The sequence below is a fragment of the Saccopteryx leptura genome, chromosome 9, assembly GCF_036850995.1.
Source record: "Saccopteryx leptura isolate mSacLep1 chromosome 9, mSacLep1_pri_phased_curated, whole genome shotgun sequence".
Classification (NCBI taxonomy): Eukaryota; Metazoa; Chordata; class Mammalia; order Chiroptera; family Emballonuridae; genus Saccopteryx; species Saccopteryx leptura.
This window is the reverse complement of record NC_089511.1, coordinates 19570934-19586763: the sequence shown is the minus strand read 5'-3', so window position 1 is coordinate 19586763 and position 15830 is coordinate 19570934. Positions and strand designations below refer to the sequence as shown.

Below are 15830 nucleotides of genomic sequence, written 5' to 3'. Positions count from 1 at the left end.
GAAAGACAAAGAGGAAGGAGGGGGGGAGGGGCGGAGAAGCAGATGGGTGCCTCTCCTGTGTGCCCTGGCCGGGAATTGAACCCAGGACTCCCGCACACCAGGCCGACGCTCTACCACTGAGCCAACCGGCCAGGGCCTCTTTTGTCTACTTAAAAACAAAAACCAGCAGTCCTCATTTTCCCTTTCCTCAAGGCATCAGATTTAAACAACTGTGAGCCAGAGACTCAATAGTTTCATTTCCTGCAATGTGAAAGTTAGCTACCAGGCACCAAAGAAACAACAGAAAACTAAAAAGTATTAAAAACCAAGTTGGGCCCTGGCCGGTTGGCTCAGTGGTGGAGCATCGGCCTGGCGTGCAGAGGTCCCGGGTTTGATTCCCGGCCGGGGCACACAGGAGAGGCGCCCATCTGCTTCTCCACCCCTCCCCCCCTCCTTCCTCTCTGTCTCTCTCTTCCCCTCCTGCAGCGAGGCTCCATTGGAGCGAGGATGGCCCAGGCGCTGGGGATGGCTCCTTGGCCTCTGCCCCAGGCACTGGAGTGGGGGCTCTGGTCGCGATGGAGCGATGCCCCCGAGGGGCAGAGCATCGCCCCCTGGTGGGCAGAGCGTCGCCCCCTGGTGGGCGTGCTGGGTGGATCCCGGTCGGGTGCATGCGGGAGTCTGTCTGACTGTCTATCCCCGTTTCCAGCTTCGAAAAAAAGAAAGAAAGAAAAAAAAAACCAAGTTGAACTCTTTTTTCTTTCTTTCTTTTTCACCATGTCCCTGGGCAGCTGCATCACCCTGACAGGTTAAAGTAGTCACAACACCCTGGAGTGTTTCTATGGCAGATGGAGAGAGCATTGGTCTGAGACTGCAGCCGGGTGCAGAGTGAGTCTGCAACAAGTTGAACTCTGTTTGGGAAGCACATCTCTCTGAATCCCAGAAAGCACATTCTATAGTCAGGATAAAAACCAGAGCCCCACAGCCTGTAATATGGTGGCCAAACACTCCACAGAGAAAACAGGCAGGAGATGGACAAACGGGAAAGACAGTGTGGAAGTGGTGGCTTTGGTCAAAATCCACAGTGGGTTCTCACTGGTCACTGGTGTCATTGCTTGAATTACCACTGTGGCTGTGAGGAAAATATCGAGCAGGTCCTAAATAGATGAAGAAGATTTGCATTATCTGACAACATTAGAAAACTGTCCCTGGGCCATTTTTAGAGGAAAACCCACAGAAAAGCTGCCCACGCAATTCTAAAGCCATGGATCTCCCTCACTGTCAAAAAGCAATAGAAAGAAAGATAAGTCACAAGACATTCTGCTCTTGAAACATTTTCTCTTTTTATATAAACTCTGTCCAACTAGGTTTATAAAATAAAATCATAGATAAAGGAAGCAAAATTAAGTAAATGAACTTATAACCCAGATATTTAAAGTAATTCAAACTATATTAGAAAATATAATTGTATAATTAATTTGACTATTCTTTTATTATTAAAATGACAAGCAAACTGCCTGACCTGTGGCGGCACAGTAGATAAAACGTGGACCTGTAATGCTGAGGTCGCCGGTTTGAAACCTCAGGCTTGCCTGGTCAAGGCACATACGAGAAGCTACTACTACAAGGTGATGCTTCCTGCTTCTATCCCCCTTTGTCTCTCTCTCTAAATCAATAAATAAAATCTTTTTTAAAATGACAATCTGGAAATATCTATACATATATATAGTAAATCTAACAAAATACATACATATGAAACCATACCCCAATTTATATAGGCTAACCACAAGAGGGCGCTTCGAGAATGAAAAGAAACCACCAGAATTATATACGTATTTCCTTTAGATGCTTATTTCAGTAAATACTGGACACACTTTCAAACTTTTTTTTTTTCAGAGAGAGAGAGGGATAGACAGGGACAGACAGACAGGAACAGAGAGAGATGAGAAGCATCAATCATTTTTCATTGTGCGTTGCAATACCTTAATTGTTCATTGATTGCTTTCTCATATGTGCCTTGACCGCGGGCCTTCAGCAGACCGAGTAACCCCTTGCTGGAGCCAGCAACTTTGGGTTCAAGCTGGTGGGCTTTTTGCTCAAACCAGATGAGCCCATGCTCAATCTGGCGACCACAGGGTCTTGAACCTGGGTCCTCTGCATCCCAGTCCAATGCTCTATCCACTGCGCCACCACCTGGTCAGGCACACACTTTCAAACTTTTTAAGAGAAACTCCTATGCCAAATTCTTTATTTTTCTACAGCCATAAACTTTTCCAGATGCTCTTATTTTAAGGGTACCCATAATTTAGATTCCAAATTTCTAATGGAAGGTCAATGCATCTAGTACTTGAATTATCATATAGATTTTTTAATAGATCAATTTTAGAGATAGAGAGAGGAAGGGAGTGAGAGAGAGCGGGAGAGAGAGCACGTACGCATTCATTTGTTGTTCCACTCAGTCGTGCATTCATCGATTGCTTCCCATATGTGCCCTGACCGGAGATTGAACCCGCTACCTTGGAGTTTCAGGACGTATGATGCTCTGACCGACTGAGCTAACCAGCCAGGGCCTTATTGAACAGATTTAAATGATGAACAGTAAAACTGCCATCTTGTACCCAGGATTTTATGAATGTATTCAGAGCCACGTACAAGGTTTAGAAAAATGTTGCTATTGAAACAAAGAAACCAGGTTTCTTCCACTCATGATCACTTTAAGCTGCCATATTTCAGAACATTTTAAAGTCTGACACATATGATAATGGTTTTCACTGTCCGAGTAACAGTCCCACTTAATCACTATTAGAAATGAAATGCCAGGATCTATACCTAGAGAGACTTCTTTGATCAGCTCAGCAGCAGCATGGCAACCCTGAACAAGAATCCTGGTCCAGGTGGACAGATCTCGATGTGTCTCTACCCTGAAGAGATGCATCTCAATGCCCTGCCGAGAGCCTGTCCTGGTAGCAAATGTAAGGTCAGATCCAAGTGAGGGTGATCGACATCCAGAGCCAGAATGAACCAACCTAGGACCACAAACAGAGCAAAGATGAAAAGTAATTAATGTACAGTCAGATGGAAAAGTCAGCAATTTATGCTGATATGTAGAAATGTATAAAAGCCATCAGCCGTGTTCAGGAAAGTACATTTCAAAATAAGATTATAGTCTTTTAAGTAGATACTGTTCTGTTTTCCCACAATATGATCCTTGATGTCACAGGCAGAACACTGGGCTGGTGAGCCGACCTTCCAATTTTCCACTGGTATTTCTATGCTCCCAAGTGGCTATGCATATTCATAAAAGATTCAATTTTGAATAGGAAATGATAAATCCCCATACGTGCATAGTCGCCTTCACTATCAACATCACTTGCCAGACTGGTACATTTTTTTTTTTTAACCAAGTATGAACCTAACATTGACAAATCAAATTCACACAAAGTGCATAGTTTACTTTAGGGTTCAATCTTGGTGTTGTATGTGACACAGGTTTGAACAAATGTATGACATATATCCAACTTTATAGTTTCATAGAGTATTTTCACTGCCCCCCAAATCCTCAGTACCCTGCCTATTCACCCTCCCCTTCCCCCAGCAACTACTGACCTTTATTATTGTCTCCATTGTTTGGCCTTTTTCAGGATGTCATATTGTTGGAATCATATAGTATAAAGCCTTGTCAGATTGGCTTCATTCACTTAGTAATATGCATTTAAGTATCTTCCATGTTTTTTTCATGGCTTGATAACCCAATTCTTTTTTATTTTATTTTATTTTTATTTTAGACAGAAAAGAAGGGAGAGAGAGAACAGAACACTGATTTTTATACCACTTATTTATGTATTCATTGGTTGATTTTTAAAAAAATTTATTTATTAATTTTAGTGAGAGAGAAAGACAGGAACATCGATCTATTCCTATATGTGCCCTGACCAGGATTGAATCGGCAATCTCTGTACTTCAGACTGCCCGAAACCTTGGCATATTGGAACCAAGCTCTAACCAATGGAACTACCTGGCCAGAGTCAATAGCTCTTTCTTTTTAGCTCTGAATAATATTTCATTGTTTGGATACACCAGCAGTTTATCCACTCACCTACTGAAGACATCTTGGTTACTTCCAAATTTTGGCAACTGTACAGAAAGCTGCTATAAATTTCTCTGTACAGCTTTTATGTGAACATGTTTCAACTCCTTTGGGTAAATGCAAGGAGCAGAATTGCTGGATTATCTCACAACAGTATGTTTGTAGGAAACCACCAAACTGTCTTCCAGAATAGCTGTACATTTTTGCATTCCCACCAGCAACATATAAGAGTTCCTGTTGCTTCACATCATAACCAGAATTTGGTATTGTCAGTGTTCCAGATGCTGGCCATTTTAATAAAAGTGTGTAGTGGTATCTTGTTTTAATTTGTATTTCTGATGACATGATATGGAGCATATTTTCATATTCTTTTTTTTTTTCTTTGTGGCAGAGACAGAGTCAAAGAGAAGGACAGATAGGGACAGACAGGCAGGAAGGGAGAGAGATGAGAAACATCAATTCTTTGTTGTGGTTCCTTAGTTGTTCATTGATTGCTTTCTCATATGTGCCTTGACCAGGGGGCTACAGCAGACCGAGCGACCCCTTGCTCAAGCCAGCGACCTTGGGCTCAAGCTGGTGAGCCTTGCTCAAACCAGATGAGCCCGCGCTCAAGCTGGCGACCTCGGGGTCTTGAACCTGGGTTCTCCATGTCCCAGTCCGGGGTCTCGAACCCGGGTCCTCTGTGTCCCAGTCTGACACTCTATTAACTGTGCCACCGCCTGGTCAGGCCATATTTTCATATTCTTATTTGCCATCTCTGTATCTTCTCTGGTGAGGTGTCTGTTAAGACTTGGCCCATTGTTGTTTTTCCCTTTAATTTTTATTTATTGATTTTAGCAAGAGAGGAAGGGAAGAGAGAGAGACAGGGACATCAATCTGTTCCTGTATGTGCCTGACTGGAGATCGAACCTCTGAGCTTTGGGATGATGAGCCAACCGAGGAATCCAGCTAGGGCCAAAGTCTACTTATCTATCTATCTATCTATCTATCTATCTATCTATCTATCTATATTTTTCTGAAGTTAGAAGCGGGGAGGCAGTCCGACAGGCTCCTGCATGCGCCCGACCGGGATCCACCTGGCATGCCCACCAGGGGGCAATGCTTTGCCCCTCTGGGCCGTTGCTCCAATGTAGCAGGAACCATTCTAGCGCCTGAGGCAGGGGCCACGAAGCCGTCCTCAGTGCTGGGGCCAACTTTGCTCCAATGGAACCTTGGCTGCAGGAGGGGAAGAGAGAGATAGAGAAAAAATGGAGGTGGAAGGGTGAAGAAGCAGATGGGCACTTCTCCTATGTGCCCTGGCTGGGAGTCAAATCCCAGACATCCACACGCCAGGCTGACACTCTACCGCTGAGCCAACCGACCAGGGCCCAAGACCCATTTTTTAATTGAGGTTATTTGTGTGTCTTTTGCAAATATTTCTTCTAGTCTGTGGCTTGTTTTCTAATTCCTTTATTACTGTCTCTTTACTTTTTTTTTTTTTTTTTGTATTTTTTTTCTGAAGCTGGAAACGGGGAGAGACAGTCAAACAGACTCCCGCATGCGCCGGACCGGGATCCACCCAGCACGCCCACCAGGGGCGACGCTCTGCCCACCAGGGGGTGATGCTCTGCCCCGACCAGAGCCACTCTAGCGCCTGGGGCAGAGGCCAAGGAGCCATCCCCAGTGCCCGGGCCATCTTTGCTCCAATGGAGCCTTGGCTGCAGGAGGGGAAGAGAGAGACAGAGAGGAAGGAGGGGGGGGGTAGAGAAGCAAATGGGCGCTTCTCCTATGTGCCCTGGCCGGGAATTGAACCCGGGTCCCCCACACGCCAGGCCGACGCTCTACCGCTGAGCCAACCGGCCAGGGCCTTTTTACTTTTTTAAGAGAGGAAGAGAGAGAGAGAGAGAGAGAGAGAGAGAGAGAGAGAGAAGCATCATTAACTTGTTCCACTCTGGTTGTTCCACATTGATTGCTTCTCATATGTGCCTTGACTGGGGCTCAAACTGGTGACCCAGGGCTTGAGCCAGTGACCTGAGGATCAGCAACACTGTGACTGAGCCAGTGACCCCTGGCTTGAACCCACCACCTCAGTGCTCCAGGGCGGAGCTCTATCTGCTGTACCATGAGCCAGGGCCCAGTTATTGTCTATTGCAGAGCAAAACCTTTTTATTTTAATGGAGTCTAGCTCATCAATTCTTTCTTTCTTTAAAGATTTTTACTTATACTTTTTTTAGAGAGGGAACAGAGGGAGAGAGAGCGAGAGAGAGAGAGAAAGAGAAAGAAGGGGAGGAGAAGTAGGAGGCATCAACTCCCTTATGTGCTTTGACCAGGCAAGCCCTGAGTTTTGAACGAGCAACCTCAGCATTACAGGTTGATGTTTTTATCCACTGTACAACCACAGGTCAGGCTCAATGATTTCTTTCATGGATGTCTTTGGCATTGTATCTAAAAAAGCCATCAACATACCCAAGGATATACAGCTTTTCTCCCATGTTATCTTCCAGAAGATTTACAGTTTTGTATTTTGAGTTAATTTTGTGAGATCAGTGTCTAGATTCTTTTTTTTTTTTTTGCATGTGGATGTCTAGTTGTTCCAGTACTATTTGTTGATTATCTGAGACTATCTTTGCTCCATTTTATTGCCATTGCTCCTTTGTCAAAGTTGAATATATTTATAGGGGTCTAATTTTGGGCTTTCCATTTTCTTTCATTGATCTATCTATTCTTTCACCAAAACTACACTGCTTTGATTAGTGTAGTTTTACAGCAAGCCTTAGAGTTGGGTACTATCAGTCCTTCAGTTTTGTTCTTATCCTTCAATGCTGTGTTGGTTATTCTTGTCTTTTGCCTCTCCATAAAAGCTTAGAATCAGTTTGTCAGTATCCATGAAATATCAAAATGAAATATTTCTCTACTGATTTAGTTCATCAGAGTATTATATTTTTCCTCATATATATCTTGAACATATTTTATTACATTTATACCTAAGTATTTTATTTTGGGGGGTGCTAATGTAAAATGACATTGTTTTTAATTTCAAATTCCATGTATTCATTGTTAGTTATAGAAAAGCAATTGGTTTTTATATATTAACTTTGTACATTGCAACATTGCTGTAATCATTTATTAGACCTAGGAGTTTTTTGGTCAATTCATTTGGATTTTTTAAAAAATAGATGACCATATTATCTCTGAACAGAGAGTTTTGTGTCTTCCTTCTCAATCTGCATACCCTTTATTTCCTTCGCTTGTCTTATTGCATTAGCAAGGACTTCCAGTATGACAGAGTCACAAGAGGGGACAACTTGCCTTGTACCTGATCTTAGTGGGAAAATTTTATATTTGTCATCACTAAGTATGATGTTAGATTTTTTTTTGTAGACGGTCTGAATGACATTGAGAAAGTTTCCCTCTACTACTGGTTTACTGAGAGTTTTTATCATGAACGAGTATTGGATTTTGTCAAATACTTTTCTAAATCTCTTGATATTATCATGTGATCTTTCTTCTCTAGCTAGTTTATATAATGGATTACATTAATTGATTTTCAAATGTTAGACCAGCCTTGCATACCTGAGATAAATCTCACTTGGTTGTGATGTATAATTCTTTTTATACTTTTTTGGATTTGATTTGCTAATATTTTGCTGAGAATTTTTGCTCTATGTTTATGAGAGAGCTTGGTCTTTAGTATTGTTTTCTTTTCTTTTTTTTTTTTTTTTAGTATTGTTTTCTTGTAATACCTGTCTGGATTTGGTATTAGAATAATGCTGTCCTCATAGAATTAGGTGGGAAGTATTGCCTCTGCTTTTATTCTCTGAAAGAGAGTATAGGAAATTTCGTCCCTAAATGTTTGATAGAATTCACCAGTGAACCCATCTGGGCCTGGTGCTTTCTGTTTTGGAAGACCTTATACTTTTCACAAAAAGTAAAAAATGGAACTTAGATCTAAATGTAAAACGCAAAAGTATAAAATTTCTAGAAGATACCTTAAGAGCAAATCTAGGTGATCTAAAGAATACACTAAAAGCATGATTCATGAAAGAAAATATCACTAAATTGGACTTCATTAATTAAAAACTTCCGCTCTTGCTCTTTTTCCATTAAGTAAATGGAAAAGTGCAGGAAGAACAGGTTTGTTAGGGTAACACAGAATTTGGTTTTAGAAATTTTAAGTCCAGGACAGGTATTAGATATTAGGTTTTTATCCAGAAGAACTGAAAACATATGCTGGCATAAAAACTTGTTCAAAAATGTTCATAGCAGTATTATTGAAAATACCCAAAAGTAGAGAAATAACCCAAATATCTATCAACTGATGAATGGAAAAACAAAATGTGCTATATCCAAACAATGGAATATTACTCAGCCATGAAAGGAATGAAGTTGTGATAGCTGTGACAACACAGGTGAACACTGAAGACACAAAGGGCTATAAAACGTATGGTATAAAACATATGTGACAAAAAATGATTTCACTTTGGGTGATGGTCACACAACACAATCAACAGTTCAAATGCTATAGAAATGTTTACCTGAAACCTATGTATTCTTTTTTTTAATTTCTTTTTGTCACAGAGACAGAGAGAGAGAGAGACAGTGAGAGGGACAGATAGGGACAGACAGACAGGCAGGGAGAGAGATGAGAAGCATCAAGTCTTCATTGTGGCTCCTTAGTTGTTCATTGATTGCTTTCTCATATGTGCCTTAACTGGGGGGCTACAGCAGAGTGAGGGACTCCTTGCTCAAGCGAGTGACCTTGGGCTTCAAGCCAGTGACCTTTGGGCTGAAGCCAGCGACCATAGGGTCATGTCTATGATCCCACGCTCATTCCAGCAACCCGTGCTCAAGCTGGTGTACCCATGCTCAAGCTTGATGAGCCCACGCTCAGGCTGGGGATCTTGGGGTTTCCAACCTGGTCTTCTGCATCCCAGTCTGATGCTTGTTTACTGTGCCACCACCTAGTCAGGCTGAAATCTATGCACTCTTTTTGTGTGTGTGTGTGACAGAGACAGAAAGAGAAAGAGAGAGACAGATAGGAACAGACAGACATGAAGGAAGAGAGATAAGAAGCATCAATTCTTCGTTGCAGCTCCTTAGTTGTTCATTGATTGCTTTCTCAAATGTGCCTTGACTGGGGGGCCACAGCAAACCGAGTGACCCCTTGCTCAAGCCAGCGACCTTGGCCTCAAGCTGGTGAGCTTTGCTCAAACCAGATGAGCCTGCCTATGCACTCTTATTGATCAATGTCACTCCATTAAATTTCACTTTTTTTTCTTTTTTAATTGAGAGGCAGGGAGACAAAGAGATAGACTCCCACATACGCTCTGATTGGCATCCATCTGGCAAGCCCTCTACTGGGTGGGCAATACTCTACCCATCTAGGCCATTACTTTGTTGCTCAAGCTATTTTATTTTAGTGCCCAAGGTGAGGCTGTGGAGCCATCCTCAGTGCCCAGGGCCAACTTTGCTCAAACCAATTGAGCAATGGCTGTTAGAGGGGAAGAAAGAGAAAGAGAAGGGAGGGGGGAAGGGTGGAGAAGCAGATGGTAGCTTCTCCTGTGTGCCCTGACCGGAAATCGAACCCGGGACTTCCACATCCCAGGCCAACACTATACCACTGAGCCAACCATCCAGGGCTAAATTTCATTTCTAAATAAATTTTTAAAATGTATTCGCTTCTTCTAGAAATATTTTCCATATGTTTAAGAACTTCTAAATAGATCAATATAACAGAACAAATATACTTCTTCACTTATAAGGATCCCAGCTGGCAATGTTTTTCATAAAGAATTTTGAATTTTTAAAAAATTTATTGATAAAAGAAAAAAAAAAGAAAAAAAAAAGAAAAAAAATTATTGATAAGCCTGACCAGGCGGTGGCGCAGTGGATAGAGCGTCGGACTGGGATGAGGAGGACCCAGGTTCAAGATCCCGAGGTCGCCAGCTTGAGTGTGGGCTCATCTGGTTTGAACAAAAGCTCGCCAGCTTGGACTCAAGGTCGATGACTCGAGCAAGGGGTTACTCGCTCTGCTGAAGGCCCGCAGTCAAGGCACATATGAGAAAGCAATCAATGAACAACTAAGGTGTTGCAACTTGCAATGAAAAACTAATGATTGATGCTTCTCATCTCTCTGTTCCTCTGTTCCTGTCTGTCTGTCCCTGTCTATTCCTCTCTCTGACTCTCTGTCTCTGTAAAAAAAAAAAAAAAAAAGAAAAAGAAAAAAAAATTTATTGATAAGAGAAAGAATGAGAGGGAGAGAGAGAACTGTGTTCCATTTAGCTGTGCACTCATTGGTTGCTTCCGGTATATGCCCTGACTAGGGATCAAGCCCACAACCTTCAAGTATCAGGACGATGCTTTAACCAACTGAGCTACCCAGTCAGGGGTTCTACACAGAATGTTAAAAAACTTGACTGAGAAATATACAGCAAAGAGAAATAAATACAGTAAAATGGCTTGCTGACTTCACTGTATGATGTATTCCTATATTTTTGTACAAATCTGTTCCTTCTTTCACTCCTCTAATAGCCTGAGCAAACACACAAATAAGAGCAAATGGCTGCTCTTTCACATTTCCTTGAGGGAGTCACTATTGCTGTAGATTAATGGCAAGAATATGTATCTGAATGGAAAGACCATTTCTTCTAATTCATCAACTGGTATAGCCAAGTTAACTACTATAGCTCTCAATCCTGGCTGTACACTAGAATCACCTGGTGCATAGCTTTTAAAAATTCAAATTTAACTGGCCTAGGATGGGGCCCAGACCACCTTATTTAATTAAAATTTCTGCATATGGTTCAAGTGTGTAGCCATAGTCAGGAAGCACTAACCTAGTGGTTTGCCAACGTTTTGGTCTGAATGCCCTTCTATACTCAAAAACTGCTGAGTATTCTATAATACTTTTGTTTATATGGGTTATATATATTGATGCTTACTATACTTAGAAATTAAAACTGAGAAATTAAAACACATTTATTAATAAAAATAATAAACCCATTACATATTAATGTAAATAGCTTCTTTTTATTTAAAAAGTTTCCCTTGGGGTTTTTTAATTATTATTAAACTGATGGGACTTTAAAAAATAAAAAAAGTTTCCCAAAATATTTAATGGGAACAGTGGCATTGTTTTAAATATCACTTTAATATCCAGCTTAATGAAAGATAGCTGAATTCTCATACCTGCTTCTGCATTCTGTCGTAGTATGTAATTGAAGTATATAAAGAAATCCCAGCTTCACAGAGTATGTAGTTAGAAAAGAAAGTATTTTAATAGCCTTTTCAAGATATTTGTGGATATCCTGTCTACTGAAGCAAAACTCAAGTGGTTTCTTAAAGGTCAGTTGCAATGCAGTATCTGAAATCTTATCTATAAAGTTTTCATATCCTGTTACATTATTACCCACTGGTCTCCCTTGCACTTTGAATGGACTTCACTTGCATGATTTTGTAACATCATTATTAGTCACTCGGAAAATATTTTTTCACTGTGCTATGCAGATTTTCCAAATGTTTATAGCATCTCATTATACAACATTAAGAAGTCACATCTGCTAATACCACTACTGATCTCATCAGAAAATTTTTAGGTATCAGAAAGCTATCAACTCACAGTGATAGATACAAGTTTTCCAGAATTCTAATCTTTGTTTGAAAACTAGAATTTTATAATTGGCAACAAACACTATCAGTGTTTTACTTAAGTGACAAAATTACCAAGTCTGACTAACCATAGTTTGTCAACCAGTTGTTATTTCTTTTTTTTTTTTTTTTTTTTTTTTTTTTTCATTTTTCTGAAGCTGGAAACAGGGAGAGACAGTCAGACAGACTCCCACATGCGCCCGACCGGGATCCACCCGGCACGCCCACCAGGGGCAATGCTCTGCCCACCAGGGGGCGATGCTCTGCCCATCCTGGGCGTCGCCATGTTGCGACCAGAGCCACTCTAGCGCCTGAGGCAGAGGCCACAGAGCCATCCCCAGCGCCCGGGCCATCTTTGCTCCAATGGAGCCTTGGCTGCGGGAGGGGAAGAGAGAGAGAGGAAAGCGCGGCAGAGGGGTGGAGAAGCAAATGGGCGCTTCTCCTGTGTGCCCTGGCCGGGAATTGAACCCGGGTCCTCCGCACGCTAAGCCGACACAGTTGTTATTTCAAGTAAAAAATGAACACCATTTTTGTAAGCTCAGCTCACAACTCAAATATACACATGCTTTTATTTTGAGAAAAACGATCAAACTTCACAGAACATTGAAAAGATGAATATTCAAGGATTAAGAGTGAATACAACTAATAATTTTTTACTGCTTCAACAAAGTCATTCTGATGTTAAATTGGCATTTTCCTCCCCTGCAAGTCCATACAGTTTGGTTCCAACTGCCTTGATTCAAGCTAAGGCACCAGCAATTTTACCAGTCCTCGGTGCAAATGTCAACAGTAAACGAAAGCAAGCTATATCTTAGTCATAGTTTTGAACTCATAGATCCCCTGAACAGGGGTTCCCCAGAGGTCCATGAAAGTAGACTCTGAAAACTGCCTTACCCAGTGGATTCCCAGAGAACCAAAGTGCCACTTTAACATTAGCTATTGCAGCAAGAGTTAAGTTCAAAATTACTCCACATACGATACAAGTAAGACAGAGCATGGGGAAAGTGACAGGGTGTAGTCTACCATATTCAGTTTGATTGTTAATCCCAAGTCACACATTAAAAAATATAAAGTCTAGGAGAATTTTTCCTACAGATCTGGTTATGAAATATTTGGCAGAGGGAATCTAATGCAAACCAGCTGCTAAAGTCTTGCTGTGAGCAGTTGGTTAGTACACACCGCCAAAAAGCTGCCCCCCCCCCCCCCTTTAGTGGGGAGGCCACATGAGCTCTTTCTTGCAAAGGCGTTTCAGAAGCTTTTGTCCCATAAGTCCCGTAAGCACAACACCACTCACTTTTCCACACTGTAAAGTAGTCACACTTTCTTTGGATCATTTTCTCCTCCGGCACCGAAAGCTTATTGGAAAAGAGGACAAAATGCACATCCTGCAAAATCCACAGCACCTTTAAAACCAATGTGTTGTTTTTTTTACGTCTATCATGTATTTGGCTTTCTTTTTTTAGCAAGAGAGACAGACAGGAAGGGAGAGAGATGAGAAACATCAACTTATAGTTGTGGCACTTTAGCTATTCATTGATTGCCTTTCATATGTGCCTTGACCAGGGGGCTCCAGCCAAGCCAGTGACCATGGGATCATTTTGATGCTTCCACGTTCAAGCTGACAACCCTGCGCTCAAGCTGGCAACCTCAGGGTTTCCAATGTGGGTCCTCAGCATCCTAGGTCAACACTCTACTGTGCCACCACCTGGTCAGGCATATTTGGCTTTAATCCCAAGAGATATGTAAAATAAAAATGAAATAAATTAAAAAATAAATATCTTCTTCATGTAATACCTTCATGGTTTAATTCTTCACCAGTCTGAAATATCAGCTATCAACACATACACACACACACAGCCTTGGTTTTGGTTTTCAAGAACCTATAAAGGTGCAATCCAATATAAATAACTTGTTGCCTGACTAGGTAGTGGCACAGTTGTCAGAGCATCAACCTAGGATGCAGAGGATCCAGGTTCAAAACCCTGAGGTCTCCAGCTTGAGCGTGGTCCCATCTGACTTGAGCGTGGGGTCGCTGTCTTGAGTGTGGAATCCTAGACATGACGCCATGGTCGCTGGCTTGAGCAAGGGGTCAATGGGTGGGCTGAAGCCCACCCCCCTCAAGGCACGTGTGAGAAAGCAATCAGTGAACATCTAAGGTGCCACAACTACGAGTTCTCATCTCTCTCCCTTTCTGTTTTTCTTTTTCTCTCTCTTGCTAATAAAATAAATAAATAATAACTTGTTAATTTATATCACCCTAACAATGTTCTTTGATTTTTGACTATGCAATTTTGTAGATAATCAAGGTCCTTAGTTTATTTTTTCTTCCCTATGTGTTTATACTATTTGTTTGTCTCATCCATTCATAAGAACATATTCCAAAGTATTAGAAATAGAATTAGTGAAAAGTGAACATTCAGCCCTTTCTCATTACTCATATAAATCTCAATCCCTCTCTTTCCCTCACACTAAAAAGACATAAGCACACCACTTTTTGGCCTTGCCTTTCTTTGTTATACCTCCTGGTCTGGTTCCATCCTCAGGCCTCTCTCAGTGGCCATACTCTACCCCTCTGGGAGGCAGATGATGATTAAGTCCCATTTAATTCTATCATGCAGTGACTTACACCAATTCCATGTGGCGGACATGGCCACAGGGAAAAACTAAATCTCTCATTTGCCTGTTATCTTTGCTCCTAATCCATTGGTACTTCCTAAACAAGGAGTTAAGAATCCCTGCTGCTACCTTAATTAAAGTTAGTAAGAAACATGTTCAGGGAGCTGCTGGCCCCACCCATTTAATTAATGGCCAAGATCAATTTGCATGTCTAGGTTGATCCAAATAATACATTTGAATTATCCACATTTAACATAAAACTTTCACTACTTGTAAATAATGTTGTAGGCTCTGGGCGGTTAGTTCAACATCATCCTGAAATGCCAAGGTTATGGGTTTGATCTCTGGTCAGGGCACATATGGGAAGCAACCCATGAATGCACAACTAAGTTGGAACAACAAATGAATGCTTCTCTCTCTCTCTAAAATCAATTAAAAAAAAAAAAACTTTTGTAGAACTAAGCTTCTAATTTAACAACAGCCAAATTAAACCAATTATACTTTTTCCATAGAATTCTTCTTTGACATATTTTCACCTAATAATAAAAGTATTGTTATTATAATCAAAGCAGTTAACAATGTGTCAGGTACCACTGTAGGCATTTTATAAGTATTAACTCATTTAATACTCAGTGCGGCCCTATCTCATTAGGGTCCATCAGTGTTTCATTAACAAATGAAAATCTGTGGCACAAAAAGGTTAAGTACAATAACATGTTCTCAATTACCTACTCCAAGTGGTAAAGTAGGACTTGAAACTCAAGTTTATTAGGGATTGGCCTTAGTCACTTCTATTAAATCGTATATTTTTAAAAATTATAACATCTTGCCTGACCAGGCGGTGGCACAGTGGATAGAGCGTCAAACTGGGTTGCGGAAAGACACAGGTTCAAGACCCCGAGGTCGCCAGCTTGAGCGCGCGCTCATCTGGTTTGAGCAAAAGCTCACTAGCTTGGACCCAAGGTCACTGCCTCGTGCAAGGGGTTACTCGGTCTGCTGAAGGCCGGCGGTCAAGGCACATATGAGAAAGCAATCAATGAATAACTAAGGCGTTGTAAGGCGCAACGAAAAACTAATGATTCATGCTTCTCATCTCTCCATTCCTGTCTGTCTGTCCCTGTCTATCCTTCTCTCTGACTCTCTCTCTGTCTCTGTAAAAAAAAATAAAAAATATTATAACATCTTTACTGAGATATAATTCACATGTCATACACTTGACTCATTTAAAGTGTACAGTTCAATAGATTTTAGTATATTCAGAGTCATACAACCACCACTACATTCAATTTTAGTATATTTTTATTACTCCCAAAAGAAATCCTATACTCATTAGCAGTCACTCCTTATTTCTCCCACTCCCCTCCTCCCATTCTTGGCAATGATTAATTTTTCTGTCTGTACAGATCTGCCTATTCTGGACATTTTACACAAATTGAATTATATAGTATGTGGTCTTTTGTGTTTAGCTCCCTTCTCTTAGCATTGTTTTCAAGATTCATCCATGTTGCAGAGTTTATCAAAACTG

General features: G+C 41.2%; 1 protein-coding gene and 1 non-coding gene across 2 annotated transcripts in view; both read right to left on the bottom strand.

Annotated features, from left to right (window-relative positions):
- SNTB2 (syntrophin beta 2) overlaps positions 1-15830 on the bottom strand; it is a 116459-nt gene that overhangs the window by 25396 nt on the left and 75233 nt on the right. The window contains exon 5 of the mRNA XM_066348143.1: positions 2806-3002. Within this exon, the coding sequence (XP_066204240.1) occupies positions 2806-3002 (197 nt within the window). The remainder of the gene's footprint in view (positions 1-2805; positions 3003-15830) is intronic.
- LOC136381676 (small nucleolar RNA SNORA77) lies at positions 750-874 on the bottom strand. The gene has a single exon (XR_010747152.1). It is a non-coding gene; the product is annotated as a small nucleolar RNA SNORA77 (small nucleolar RNA).